Source organism: Bombina bombina, chromosome 6, assembly GCF_027579735.1.
Source record: "Bombina bombina isolate aBomBom1 chromosome 6, aBomBom1.pri, whole genome shotgun sequence".
NCBI lineage: Eukaryota > Metazoa > Chordata > Amphibia > Anura > Bombinatoridae > Bombina > Bombina bombina.
In genome coordinates, this window is record NC_069504.1 from 718,335,132 (window position 1) to 718,351,342 (window position 16,211).

The following is a 16,211-nucleotide window of genomic DNA, read 5'->3' on the forward strand; positions in this document are numbered from 1 at the left end:
GGGGTGCTAATAGTTATCAAAAGGATATAATGCATAAAATAGCAGAGAACATAATCTTAAATGTATCTAAATATAGCAATATACATAAGTGTCTCACTCAAACAAGGATATTAGTATCCCCGAGACAATCCTAAAGGGAATGAAAGTTAGTGTCCCCAAACACAAGTGAAACAGTCTCTTCAATTGATCCACTGGTGGTCCTAATTACTTCCGGGCTGCTCTTCTCCTTTCACCCGCAACAATGAAATTCTAGAACAATATCAATAAAACAGAGAGGCGCCAAATGTACTGGAGGTCGTATTTAAAACAAATTTATTAAAAACAACCAAACTAGTACATACAGGGGGTAATGTAATAAACCCTCTGAAATATTGCAACGTGTTTCTCGCCGTCTAAACTCACCGTTTCATCAGGCACCTCCGGTACATCTCCGTTCCTATGAGGAGTTTGCAGCTGCCTATCACTGAGGAGAGTCTATAGGCCGGCTACTTTTGAGATTGGAGTTCAGTGAGCTGGTACACTGAGAATTACCAACATGCATCTTACAGCACATTAGGGTGCTCTTCTTAATTGTGAGTACCATGTGTTCATTTGTCGAGTTGATATTGGTGGCATCCTGATTGATACGCACATTTGCCGGCTCTCTGTTTTATTGATATTGTTTCTGATCCTTGTGTAATCTTGTGACACTTGTGCAAAGATGAGCAATGTTAACTATCTTTTTACAGAATTACTCTTTTCAATTATATATTAAAGTGGTCAGTATTAATTGAATTTCTGGTTCTCTGCAAGTGAAAAATGATTCCTTTGTGACTTTTCATTTGATTGTTTGGGCACTCCTAGTGTTAAAGTAAATCTGATCTTAATGTCTCTTTGGCATGTTTTGTGACCATTATTCTGTTTATTTATTTTGTTGGTAGTATAGAATACATCCAACGTGTAGCCGGATGCCGTACTGTTCCCGTGGAGCTGGGATCCAGATACACTGATTCAGAATGGTCCCAAAAGTTAATGACTGTCAATGAATTCATCAATAAATATATACTTAACCAGGTATGTTATGTGTTCAGTGGTGACCGCAAAACATTAAATTATCTTGGTGTTCCTTAAAGGGATAGAAAGGTCACCATTGATATGTGAACTGGGGCATTTTTATTTTGAATATAAACATTTTTGCTTCGTTTTTCCGTTGGTGAAAATGCTTCTAGTTAGTCATTACTGTTTTTCAGAGGCATACACACATATGCTTTGAGTGCAGAGCACCAGCGTTCAAAAACTGCACCTTCTTAGAGAGTCAGCAGTGGCTTGACACAAATGAAGTCTTCACTGATGTAATACATAGCACCATCAGCACTCTGAGCAGGTATGGTATTAGAACCTTCTAGTTATACGCTGCTGTAGTCGCACGTAGTATATGTGTGTGTGCCTTTGAAAAACAAAATCTGTAATAATCTTTATGAGAAGCACTTTTGCTATTGGTAGTATATTGCAAAAATGCTTCTATTTAAAAGGGAAACGCTTTCATGTACATTTCAATTTTGACCTTTCTATCCCTTTAATGGCGAATGAGGAAAAGATTTGTTCAAAACTTTCCTATTTTTTTTTCCATATAGCAAAGCACTGTTGGATATCTTGCTCAGCACCAGTTGTTTGAACAGGTGAGTACTTAATAATTATGTTTAATCTAGTATTATAGTACATAAGCCAAGCAAGGATGAGAATGGTTGGAACACATGAGGTGTTTTTAAGAAGAAAAAAAAAAGGAATAAGCAATTAAAAATGTGAAGGAAAATGTTATAAAAATGAAAGCCAATCTGTTTTAAAGGGACAATGTAGTATAAAAAATGACGTGCGCTAATTTGTTAGAGCTTGTAGTTTTACCTCTACTGACCCTGCAAGTCTGTGTGTTTAACCCCTGCAAAGGGAATGCTGACAGTTGCACAGCTGCTCGTTGGCTCACCAGCTGATTCCCGTTTACGACAAGCAGTTCTCTGCCCCTACTGAGCGGTATTTTAACTCTGCATTTAACCTCTTTGCAGGGGTTAAACGCATAGACTTTTAGGATCAGTAGTGCAAACATCACATGCTCTTATGAATTAAAATGTCATTTCGTCACTACAACATCATCACAGCATGTGGTTGTGCGTTTACAGATGTATGTACGACAACAACAAAAACACTTAGTTTAATTGCTCCGGCTTTATTGTATGTTACAAAAGGATATACTATCTTGAACTGTAACAAAAAGTTAATTTTATAATATAGCTTTTAGTAATTGTTCTTAATGTTACTAATGAAATGAAAAATGTCTTCTTATAAATGCATGTGCGCTCTTTTTCCAGTGAGTAGTTTCATGTCCTTAAAGGGACATAAAACAATGTTTTTTTCTGTCATGATTTAAATAGAGCATGCAATTTTAAACAACTTTCCAATTTGCTTCATTCTTTTCGTATTCATTGTTGAAGAAGAAACAGTGCATTACTGGGAGCTAACTGAACACACCATGTTAGCCAATGACCGGAGGCATATACTGTATGTTCAGCCACCAATCAGCAGCTAGCTCCCAGCAGTGCACTGCGGCTTCTACCTAGGTATTCTTTTCAACTAAGAATACATAGGGAACAAAGCAAATTAGATAATTTTCTGGGGTAGACTCATTTGCCTCACCGTTTTTTACCTAATAATATTCACGTGTTGCGGTTTGGGTTACTTAGGGCAAACACAGTGCTCTAGCTGAATTACAAAAAGAATAATTGGGGGTTTCATGTCCCTTTTAATATACAGGTAATAGAAGCCTGAGACCTCACTTTTCTCTTCACTCCCATAAATGGTCACATGATGCTCCTAGTAGTAGCTGTTTCTTATTGTCCAGCATTCGGCTGCCTTCTTTCATTTTCTCTGTTATAAGCTCTTTCAGGTGAGGACTCTTCTGATATCTGTGTATCTGTATACAGTATATCATCAGGTTTGTCCTCCGAAAATGTTACAAAATATCCGGGTGGGGGCAGTGTAATACTTTGCAATATTATAATCTCTGTTATTTGTAAATGTTACTTAACCAATTCCCATCGTTAGGACATTCAATGCCGTCCTAACTGAGCTGGGCTTTAGCACCGTTAGGACGGCATGGAACGTCCTAGCTGTTTGGCTGTACTGAAGCCATAGGCACTTCCTGAATGGGATTGCGGGCTGGAGGGGGTGCCTATCATCATAGGAAATCACCCTTGACACAAATCTCATCATTGAAATCACACAATTGCATGATTTCAATTTTTACTTATTTGTTTACATCAGAACTATATTCGGATTTAGACAAATAAGACCCGTCAGGAAGGGGTTAAGCTATCCATAGCACAAATTAATTGTTAAATGTTAGCATTAATTGATTTCATGATAATTTGTGCAAAAAAAAAGATTGGCTTACATTTTAGCTGGGTGGTGTGCCCATTAAATGTGTCATGGGAAGAACACTGCAGATGATCACATTTACATTCACCTCCCATTCACCCTGTCGCAATGAACAACCACCTTCTGTGCACGTGTGCATAATGGTGTCCATCGCCACATTCAAAATACGTCAGTACTGCTCTTCACATGTGCTTTGATGGGGTAACTATTTTCGACAGAATACGGGCCACCCTATATGAACTAGGGTTCTAAATACATTGTGTAGAACATGTAGAGACGTCTTATAGTAATCTTATGTTTATACCATTTATACATAATTTAATTCTCCCTGTATCAAGTCTCAATGTGTACTATATGTGCAACAGTTACACAGGGTTTAGTCAGTGTAAACAAATGAATTGGGTTGATAATCTGTATTAACATAGCATGTTTGATACAGGCATGCTATATTCATTCTATGCACCACAGTACTTTGTAAAACGTATGAGTATCTTGTCAGCATGTGTAATGTACAATGTGTATATACATCTCATGCACCGTACAAGGCAAAATATATATATATATATAGTTAGGTGTTATTCCCAGGGGGGGAGTGTCAGGTCAGGCCGAAGCCGCGGGCCCACTGTACCACCTGAAGCAGATGTAGATTATCTGATAAGGATATCCTTAGAACAGACTCGGACCACGCAGCAAATGATCTAAAGTTATTCATCTTTATTGAACAGTGCAAGCATGTCTTATAGACTTCAGTAACAGCATATAGGGTTAAGGTGATGACACGTTATGACCGCGTCATTTTACACAGTTAAACACAATGTTTGTCAGGGAAAAGTACTAGCTCATAAACAATATCTATAGTCATAACAAGCTAACATCTGCGAGAACAACAAGGTCGTTGGACCATCTTATTGAGATAATACCCTCCTCGGCATAATGCCAGGGACATCTACAAGGTTAGCTAGCTTTGCAGAAAAAAATGACAAGCATATATTTCTCACTACAGAATAACCCATTATAATAAAGTTTAATCATTACAAAATGGATGCCAATCATTACAAGATGGATGCAAAAGGCAAAATGGCGCCCAAGAACAAGATGGTGCTACTTACGCTAACAATAATTCCTAATATATATATGTCAATGTAAAATTAATTCAGCTTATGAACTGTAACCCGTTAGTGTAAAGTAATAGTACACTTTGGAATACTTTTCCAATATGCAGGTAGCCCTTGGTTTATGACACTTCAATTTGCGCCGTTTCAGAATAGTGCAGGTTATTGTGACACGTGACCTGAGTCACATCACCGCTACCGGGGAGGGAAATGACTGCAATTTTAAATATAAAATATGTTTACACACAGAAACAACTGTACATGTGGTACTGGCGACTTTAAATTAACCCCTGCCACCCTTGTTTTCATCCCCGTAAGTGTCCCTTTACTTGCCCCTGCGACCGTTGCTTGCCATTAGCAGCCACTCTGAATTTTAGCCAGGTGCGGCTGATTCCTTCCCAGGCCTCATGACAAAAGAAATACAGGCTCCAGAATGCCCCACGGCTAGAGGGGGTGCGGCCGGTCAGCTTTTCTTGTGATGGTGAGGGCAGGACGGTCATTTCACTATATATTTCACTGTATTGTTTGATTGACATAATCTTCCATACTGTTGCTTTTGAAACTGCTGGTTTTCTTTTTGATTTTTATTTTTTTTAAAATTTTTAAAGTATACATTAGCAGCAGTGTACATGTGCCAGCACTATACAGCATGTTAATTATGTCAAGTTTGTGAGGGGCCTGGAACATGACTCCTTCACCTTCCATTGACTTATATTATAAACTGGGTTTCAATTTACACCAGTTTTTTATTTTTTTATTTAAACAACCATTCCTTCAGGAACAGAACCCTGGTCTAAATTGAGGGCTAACTGTATGTGTGTATGTATGTATGTGTATATATATATATATATATATATATATATATATATATATATATATATATATATATATATATATATATATATATATATATATATATATATATATATATATATATATATATATATATATATATATATATATATATATATATATATATATATATATATATATATATATATATATATATATATATATATATATATTTAGACAATGTGAATGTATCAGCGCACACAGAGACCACACCGTTATTCAAGTATAAGACTGTAAGTCCAAAATATCAAAGTACCTGAAACTTGCTTGCTGATCCGTGACATGCAGGAGAGCAAATGAGAGTAGATTAGTGGAGATCTGCAGCTGTGGCGGTCTGAGCCGGTCTGTAAGCCGCTCCCAAAAAAACAATGTATACTCCAAAAGTTGAACACCAAATAGCGCAAGAGAACTCCTTGTTAAGATAAAACTTCCTTTATTATAACATAAGTAAAAACATAACAGCAAAAAACGCAGCTGTATAAAGCACTTAAAATACATAGACACAATGTCGGCGATCGAGACCACATGCAGACATGTTTCGTGTGGTTGCGCACTTGATCACTGCTTGAAAGCAGTCATGACCGCCCATTGCTTTATAGCACTTTACTTAAAGAAACACTTGCATTGTAAAAGACATTGTGCCTGTTCACACTGATCATACCCTATCCTTTGTTGAACGACATGCAAAAAAATATTTTTATGTAATTGGAAATAGCAAATGTAAAATAGTAATATGTGTTTGTCAAACAATATGTATCTCTCACAATATTATATTTCCTCTTAAGTTATTTCCTTTGCATGTCATTTCACCTCTGTATTGTTTCTTCAAACACAGTTGGATACATCAATTGTTATTAGTCACTTTTAACATAAAGATATTTAAGAAGATATAACATGTTATAACTGTTATATATCAACTCTTTTTAAATACAGAAGATCTTAAATAAACATATATATTTATCCATGGTTGTGGTAATTTCATCTATATCAGAAAATTATAATATTTGGATGTACCAAACAGATTTTTATTGTGCTTTAAAAAGAACATACGCTTCATTTGATTTTTATCTCAGATATTGAATTGTGCTTATTTTATTTATAACAAAAAATTATTATTGTCTGCCTTTCTTACTTAAAACACTTGATCAGGTTTATACACAAATATTTTTTTCATTTGATTTTTTAGTTTTAAGTTAAGTTAATTTCTATCTCCAAATATATTTGATCATTTTTGTGTTTAGATAAGCATTTGATTTCGATATCTTAAACAGTTGACTATGTTAAATATAATATATACAAGCATTCAGAATTTTTTTTTAAAGATGATTTCTATCTATTTAATAAATAGTTAATCTCATTAAATCGATAAATTTAGTGTATCCTAATTAACAAATAGATCCAGATCCCTTCTCATGTTTAGCCCTAGTGGGTTACAGGTTTTTAGTGTGACAATCCAAAAAACTTCACGTTTTATTAAGTTTATCTTCTCTGTTTCCCACTCGTTTCCATAAGGGAACATGATCAATACCTTGGATTTTAAGCAAGGATGCATCTGAGTTATGGTGAGTTTTAAAATATCTGGATACTGGGGTATCTGTATCATCATCCTCAATCGTTCTTAAATGCTGTAGGAACCTGTCTTTTATGCTTCGCTTGGTTTTACCTACGTATTGGATATTACAAAGGTCACAACTTAATAGATATACTACATGTGTAGTTGAACAATTTATGTAGTATTTGATTTTATATTCTTGCTGAGTTACATATGAGGAAAAGCTATTTCCCTCAATTACATGGTTGCAAGTTTTGCATATGTTTCTTCTACACTTGAAGAAACCTTTCCTTTCTTTTAACCAAAATTTGTTTTGTTTAGTTGGAAGATTGGATGAAGAAAGGTAATTAGAGAGTGTTCTTCCTCTTTTAGATATTAAATCTACACCTTCGCTGGTTATTCTCTTTAGTATTGGATCTGAGTGTAGTATGGTTATAGTTTCTTTAATGATTTTACTAATGTTTTTAAAGTCAGTGCTGTATGTAGTGATGAACCTAGGTTTCTCACTGTCCCTCAATTTTCAATCTTTCTTTTTATACTTAAGTAAATCATCCCTTGTTCTCTGTTGTACACTATCTTTCGCTTTATTTAGGGCATCTTCACTATACCCTCTCTGTTTTAATCTTTCTATAATGATTTCACATTGTTTAGTGTAATCGTCCTCATTAGAGCAGTTTCTTTTAGCCCTAATAAATTCGCCCTTAGGTATACCTCTAAGGACATGTCTTGGATGACATGATTTGTATAGAAGTGTGGTATTTCCTGCTGTTGGCTTTCTGTAAAGTGTAGACACTACCTTTTCATGTTCCACATCAGCTTGTAGGGTCAGATCCAAAAAATCTATCGACTCTGAGCTATGTTCTCCTGTGAATTTCAGCCCACATCTGTTATTGTTGAGGTAAACACAGAATTCTTCAACTTCTTCCGTGTCACCATCATAGATGAAGAGCAAATCATCTATGTATCTAAAAAAATGTATGACCTTCTCTCTGTAAGGATTTCTCTCTCCAAAGACGTGGAACAGCTCCCACCAACCCATGAATAAGATGGGGCAAATTTTGCCCCCATGGCTGTTCCACGCCTTTGGAGAAAGATGTCAGACCCAAACATAAAAAAATTATGTGACAGAAGATATTCAATTGCATTAAGTATAAATGCTTTAGTGACTGGTTCATAATCAGTATATTGATTCAGAAAAAACTCAATGGCTGTTATTCCTAAATTATGCTGTATGCAAGTATATAAAGACGATACATCCACCACTAAGAACTTGTAATTAGCTTTCCACTTAACATTCTGCAATTTATTAAGTAGGGATGTACTGTCTTGTATATAACTTAGTAGGTTCTTGACCAGTGGCTGAAGAAATGTATCCACTAAGTCAGACAACGGTTCATTTAATGAGTTAATTCCTGCAATTATAGGACGTCCTGGTGGACAAACTGGATCTTTATGTAATTTGGGGAAATAATGAAATTATTATTACTGAGTTAGATGGAGTTAAGACTTCTTCCAATGAAGGAGTTATGATGTTATTCAGTTTAGCTGTTTTGGTTATCTTTGATAACTCTTTCCTAAATTCTCTAGTAGGATTTCCATCTAGTTTGATGTATACTTCTTGGTCAGACAACTGCCTTCTGGCCTCTTTGAGATAATCTTCAGTATTTAAGATGACCACATTTCCTCCTTTATCTGAGGGACGGATCATTATGTTTTTCTTTTCTTTTAAAGCCATCAACGCTACCTTTTCTTTGTTGGTTAAATTAGAATATTTTTTCTTTTTACTCTTAAGATTTTTTTCATGTAAAATCCTTAACTTACTTTCCACTGTTTTTTGAAAAATATCTAACACTTTTGGTCTAGTGTGAACTGGGTAAAAGCTGCTTTTCTTTTTTAAATGACTGAATTGTATTTCCTTTTCTGCTGTCTTATTTATAGACTCGCTGTTACTCTCTTCAGCTAAATCTTGCAGATCTTTAACTGCACATAAGTCAGAAAATGAAAAAGCATTGTTAATGGCTAACGTGACACTCTCATTAGTAGACTCTTCGGTCCCAATTTGTGTCATTCGCTCACTTTCAGAGAAAAAATGTTTTCTCAAGGTTAGCTTACGTACAAAATTATTTACATCTAAGACTGTTTCAAACAGATTGAAGTGGGCAGATGGCACAAAATTGAGACCTTTAGACAGTAGTTTGATTTGTGTTGCTCAGAGTTATATCAGATATCAATGTGGACACTCATATCCACATTCATTTTTGTTTGTTCTGTCCTTGTGATCTCGTGATGTATTTCTTCTGTTGTCCTTTCTTCTGATGTTGTTTGTTGTATCTGTTGCCGCTTTCTCGTCTTGCCCCTCCTTCCTCTGTGGATTTTTTTGTTTTTCTTGGGAAAGTCTGGGGATCCTCGTTTTTTGACTCCTTATGTAGTTTTGATGTTGTTGCTTGTTCTTCAAGTTCTTGAAAAACTGCCGGTGTTTCTTCCTCAGCCTGTATGTCATTATCAGATGAGTCAAATTCGTATTCCGTGTCTGAAAATGTCACTCTTTTTCCACCCTTAGGTGTTCTTCTTTGTTGTCTTCTTTGGAATCTCCTGGGATATTCCTCTTGTGTCCATCTATAAACTTGTTTCTGGTCATAATCCCTCTTATCTTTTGTCATTTTTCGTGACTTGAATTGCCATATTTCTTGTCTAAATGTATGCATAGTTGTCTCAAACTTCTTATCATATTCTTTAAAATCTTTGTGGTATTGAAAATCCTTGAGTTTATTTTGCACCTCTTTCATCTCCTGTAACAGCTCTGCTCTTTGTTTTTTCTTATGTTCTACGAGCAAATCTTTTAGTGCAAATGAACATGCATCTAAAATGCTGTTCCATTTGGAGACAAATTCCATGTCAAACACCACAAAAGATGGAAATTTTCTGATACGGAGACCTCTTGGTATCCTCTTGTCATTTTTGTATATAGAGAATGACTTAAGGTCTAAATCCAATTTAATGTCTTTCTTAAAGCATCCATTTCAAAAAATAGGCTGTCTATAGTATGTATAATTTCATTATACGTTTCAGAAATTTCATCATGAAAATCCCCTAGTACATAACTTTCTTCTCTTATATTGTCCATATTGTTCAAGGTAATCAAACAAGGAAAAAAGGAAAAAAAAGTGTGTACATAAATTTATATGTGTAGATTAGTGCTTTAATGTGCGTTTTTGCACATTAGAACACTCTCTAATTACCTTTCTCGATCCAATCTTCCAACTAAACAAAACAAATTTTGGTTAAAAGAAAGGAAAGGTTTATTCAAGTGTAGAAGAAACATATGCAAAACTTGCAACCATGTAATTGAGGGAAATAGCTTTTCCTCATATGTAACTCAGCAAGAATATAAAATCAAATACTACATAAATTGTTCAACTACACATGTAGTATATCTATTAAGATGTGCCCTTTGTAATATCCAATACGTAGGTAAAACCAAGCGAAGCATAAAAGACAGGTTCCTACAGCATTTAAGATCGATTGAGGATGATGATACAGATACCCCAGTATCCAGACATTTTAAAACTCACCATAGCTCAGATGCATCCTTGCTCAAAATCCAAGGTATTGATCATGTTCCCTTATGGAAACAAGGGGGAAACAGAGAAGATAAACTTAATAAACGTGAAGTTTTTTGTATTTTCACACTAAAAACCTGTAACCCACTAGGGCTAAACATGAGAAGGGATCTGGATCTATTTGTTAATTAGGATACACTAAATTTATCGATTTAATGAGATGAACTATTTATTAAATAGATAGAAATCATCTTTAAAAAAAAATTCTGAATGCTTGTATATATTATATTTAACATAGTCAACTGTTTAAGATATCGAAATCAAATGCTTATCTAAACACAAAAATGACCAAATATATTTGGAGATAGAAATTAACTTAAAACTAAAAAATCAAATGAAAAAAATATTTGTGTATAAACCTGATCAAGTGTTTTAAGTAAGAAAGGCAGACAATAATAATTTTTTGTTATAAATAAAATAAGCACAATTCAATATCTGAGATAAAAATCAAATGAAGCGTATGTTCTTTTTAAAGCACAATAAAAATCTGTTTGGTACATCCAAATATTATAATTTTCTGATATAGATGAAATTACCACAACCATGGATAAATATATATGTTTATTTAAGATCTTCTGTATTTAAAAAGAGTTGATATATAACAGTTATAACATGTTATATCTTCTTAAATATCTTTATGTTAAAAGTGACTAATAACAATTGATGTATCCAACTGTGTTTGAAGAAACAATACAGAGGTGAAATGACATGCAAAGGAAATAACTTAAGAGGAAATATAATATTGTGAGAGATACATATTGTTTGACAAACACATATTACTATTTTACATTTGCTATTTCCAATTACATAAAAATATTTTTTTTGCATGTCGTTCAACAAAGGATAGGGTATGATCAGTGTGAACAGGCACAATGTCTTTTACAATGCAAGTGTTTCTTTAAGTAAAGTGCTATAAAGCAATGGGCGGTCATGACTGCTTTCAAGCAGTGATCAAGTGCGCAACCACACGAAACATGTCTGCATGTGGTCTCGATCGCCGACATTGTGTCTATGTATTTTAAGTGCTTTATACAGCTGCGTTTTTTGCTGTTATGTTTTTACTTATGTTATAATAAAGGAAGTTTTATCTTAACAAGGAGTTCTCTTGCGCTATTTGGTGTTCAACTTTTATTTATATATATATTATTCCGACAGATTTCAGTTGATCAGTGGTGATGTCAAAATGTGCAAGATTTCTCAATTCTCCCGTCGAATTCGGCAACCAGAAGTGTACTGCGCATACGCAGATTACCTATTTTAGTCATTCTGAAGGGTTACTGCTGAGTTAAGTGACATTATTGCTGGTATTTGAATGAGGGTTTTCACATTACGACGGCTTTCACTTTTCAACTCAACACCCTGTCTTAGAACACTAGACTCTCCTCTTTCAAGTGAGGTCTCATGTTTCTGACTGACTTTTACTACACAGATCTGGTAAGATTTTATGTCTCTATTGCTGTCATGTGATCATCATAGTAATAGACGACAACAACAAGAAACAACTATTTATGACTCTTGTAAATGTATTTCATTTTTGAATGGATTTATCAATCATGGCTTTTCAAAGGAAAAACAAGTTATATGTCCTGACAACTTCCTTTTAAGATGCGTGACATAAGCTAAAAATACAGCGCATTTAACTTTTTTTTTATTTTTTATGTTTACTTAAAAGATACATGAACTTAAGCAGGATATTGGCATTCCGGATTATTGCTGCCTTGGTGAAGGTGATGAAGATGAAATAACCATTAATGCTTGGTTTGGCCCTGCAGGAACAGTATCTCCTCTGCATCAGGATCCTCAGCAAAACTTCCTAGCACAGGTGTGTTTTTTGTCATGTTTTGTTTCCTCATCTTTATCTCTAGTGTACAGAATTAACTTCTCTGTCTGCACAGGTCACAGGAAATGTATGCAATCTATCACCTCCGTTATATGTCTGCATTTTCGAGCTTGCACCTCTTCCTTGTGCAGAATAATTTGGTCGTCTTTCAAAGCGCAGTATATATTGTTTGCTCACCATGGCAGCATATTTAAGTTGTTTTTCTTTCCGATGGCATGGAGAGTCCACAAACCCATTCAATTACTAGTGGGAATTAAACTCCTGGCCACCAGGAGCAGGCAAAGAACACCCCAGCAGAGCTGTTAAGTTTTACTCCCACTCACCATAAACCCCCAGTCATTCTTTGCCTTATACATCAGGATGGATGTGCGAAGATGGTGTCTGAAGATATTAATCCTTTAATGGGTACTTTTCCCTGCAAGCAAGGATTGGGGCTATGCTTTGTCCATGTAACTCTCTTTAGGAAGAGTAATGGTGGCGAGGTAGTCCTTGCTTACCTTCTAACATTTATGCTACCCTATATAGAAAAAAAAGGTTGGTTACTCTGCTTTTCTTTTTCTACAGGTCCCAGTCAGAGGTCTTCTGAGTCTGTCATACATTCATGAGAAGCTGTTCTTGCCTTGCAGCTGAAGCTCCAAAGGTAAGTGTTTTTATTCCTTCTAGGTGTCACAAAGAGAATTATGAGGGCTGAGTTTCCTTTGCTCATGATTTGATATGGTTTGTTGCAATAATCATTTATGAAGCTGCACTTTTATGTTTCTATGGTTCACTAGTTCAATGCAAATGGTTTTTGTGTGTATGTGAACTGTATTCTATCTCTTTCATAGTATGAGATTACAGCGCTGTCGGTGGCATGCAATATCTTAGTTATCTAAGTGCCCTTATGACACTAATATGTTTATATAATAGCATCATATACATTATTAAAAAAGGCTGTTTTTCTATGTTACCCTGTTTTATACAAGGGCTCCATGTTTTATTTTGAGGGGATTTTTACATATGTTTGTGAATGGGGCTTATTTTAGTCTCTCTCATAAGGAGGTGATATTTCTAAGATCTGTGACATTTGTTGTTTTATGTGTCAGACTCAATTTCTTACTGTCTTGGGACACTAATATATTTATTCCTATGTGTTATTCATAGTGATACAATTTTTTTAATCTCCCTAATATTGAGATGAAAATTGCTATGTCTGTGTCATGTATGATTTCACAGTTCTTAGTGTTTTTAGGACACTAATATCTTGATTTCTATTTTATTTATAGGAATACAATATTTTAATTTCCCTCATATTGAAGGTAATTGTTATGTTGGTGACATGTATTGTTTCATGTGTCATTCTCAATTTATCGGTGGTTTTTAGAACACTAATATATTATTTAATCTATTTCTATTCTTTATTTATAGGAGTACAATATTTTATTTTTCATATTGAGGTGATAGTTCTATGTCTGTGATATGTATGGTTTTTTCATATTGAGGTGATAGTTCTATGTCTGTGATATGTATGGTTTTTTCATATTGAGGTGATAGTTCTATGTCTGTGATATGTATGGTTTTTTCATATTGAGGTGATAGTTCTATGTCTGTGATATGTATGGTTTTATGTATCATACTCAAGTTCTTCGTTTTCAGAACACTAATGTATTTATTTCTAGATGTTGTTTTTAAGAATTCAATATTGAAATTTCCCTCATATCGAGGGATATTTGTTTTAGGCACTATTAGATTTGTTTTTAACCTATGTTTCCTAATGAATCTAATCTTTTCTTATCAAGGTCATTTATGAATGTCTGTGTCATCAGATTTTGACAGATGTTGTATGTGTGTGTATATCTAGTTGTGCTAATAAGTTTACATACCCTGGCAGAATTTGATTTCTTGGCCATTTATCAGAGGATATGAATGATAACACAAGAACTTTTCTTTCACTCATGGTTAGTGTTTGGCTGAAGCCATTTAGTATCAATCATTTGTGTTTATTCGTTTTAAATCATAATGACATCAGAAACTACCCAAATGACCCTGATCAAAAGTTTACATACCCTGGTGATTTTGGCCTGATAACATGCACACAAGTTGACACAAAGGGGTTTGAATGGCTATTAAAGGTAACCATCCTCACTTGTGATCTGTTTGCTTGTAGTTAGTGTGTGTGCATAAAAGGTCAATGAGTTTCTGGACTCCTGACAGACCCTTGCATCTTTCATCCAGTGCTGCACTGACGATTCTGGATTCTGAGTCACGGGGAAAGCAAAAGAATTTTCAAAGGATCTGCGGGAAAAGATAGTTGAACTGTATAAAACAGGAAAGGGATATAAAAAGATATCCAAGGAATTGAGAATGCAAATCAGCAGTGTTCAAACTCTAATAAAGAAGTGGAAAATGAGGGGTTCTGTTGAAACCAAACCACGGTCAGGTAAACCAACTAAAATTTCAGCCACAACTGCCAGGAAAATTGTTCGGGATGCAAAGACAAAGCCACAAATAACTTCAGGTGAAATACAGGACATGTGGTGTGGCTGTTTAAAGATGCACAATAAGGAGGCACTTGAAGAAAGATGGGCTGCATGGTCGAGTCGCCAGAAGAAAGCCATTACTACGCAAATGCCACAAAGTATCCCACTTACAATACGCCAAACAGCACAGAGACAAGCCCCAAACCTTCTGGCACAGTCATTTGGAGTGATGAGACCAAAATTTAGCTTTTTGGCCACAACCATAAACGCTATATTTGGAGAGGAGTCAACAAGGCCTATGATAAAAGGTACACCATTCCTACTGTGAAACACAGAGGTGGATCGCTGATGTTTTGGGGATGTGTGAGCTACAAAGGCACAGGAAATTTAGTCAGAATTGATGGCAAGATGAATGCAGTATGTTATCAAACAGAACATCTTATTTTCCACTTTTTGATTAGAGTTTGAACACTGCTGAATTGCATTCTCAATTCCTTGGATATCTTTTTATATCCCTTTCCTGTTTTATACCGTTCAACTACCTTTTTCGCACAGATCCTTTGACAATTCTTTTTCTTTCCCCATAACTCAGAATTCTGAAACGTCAGTGCAGCACTGGATGAAAGATGCAATGGTCTGTCAGGAGTCCAAAAACTCATTGACCTATTATACACACATACACACACTAATTATAAGCAAACGGATCACAGGTGAGGCTGGTTACCTTTTAATAACCATTCAAACCTCTTTGTGTCAACTTGTGTGCATGTTATCAGGCCAAAATCACCAGGGTATGTAAACTTTTGATCAGGGTCATTTGGGTAGTTTCTGTTGTCATTATGATTTAAAAAGAATAAACACAGTTGATTGATGATAAATGGCTTCAGCCAAACACTAACCATGAGTGAAAGGAAAGTTTTGTGTTATCATTCATATTCTCTGAAAAATGGCCAAGAAATCATAAATTCTGCCAGGGTATGTAAACTTATGAGCACAACTGTGTGTGTATATTAACAAAAAAAAATCTCTTAGGCCTGTAAGATGATCATTTAATCTTCTCTGGTTGAGGAGATTTGGTGTGGTCCTAGATCATATGTTCTTAGTGAGACTGATGGTTAGCTTAGCTGCCTAGCAGTGGGTAGTTAGCAGTTTTAATCTTGCTACAAGCTTCTTGCATCTTAATTGTGTGTCACATTATTTTTCTTCTTATCTTTGTTTAGATAGGATTCAAGGTTGTTTCTCTTACTAGAAGGTTTTATGCCCAAGACTGTTACATCTTGTCATATTTCTTCTTTTTTATTCAGTAGCTTGCATTTCTCTTCTGAGAATTGTTTCTGCAAGTATTCTTGGTGGTTATACCTCTATGCA

The 16,211-nt window shown here is 35.0% G+C and overlaps 1 protein-coding gene across 2 annotated transcripts in view; it reads left to right on the plus strand.

Annotated features, from left to right (window-relative positions):
• The window catches only part of KDM8 (lysine demethylase 8), a 31,890-nt gene that overhangs the window by 11,823 nt on the left and 3,856 nt on the right, over positions 1–16,211 (plus strand). For both annotated transcript variants that reach the window (XM_053717908.1, XM_053717909.1), the window contains exons 4-6: positions 921–1,053; positions 1,614–1,658; positions 12,217–12,366. In XM_053717908.1, coding sequence (XP_053573883.1) covers positions 921–1,053; positions 1,614–1,658; positions 12,217–12,366 — 328 coding nt within the window. The remainder of the gene's footprint in view (positions 1–920; positions 1,054–1,613; positions 1,659–12,216; positions 12,367–16,211) is intronic.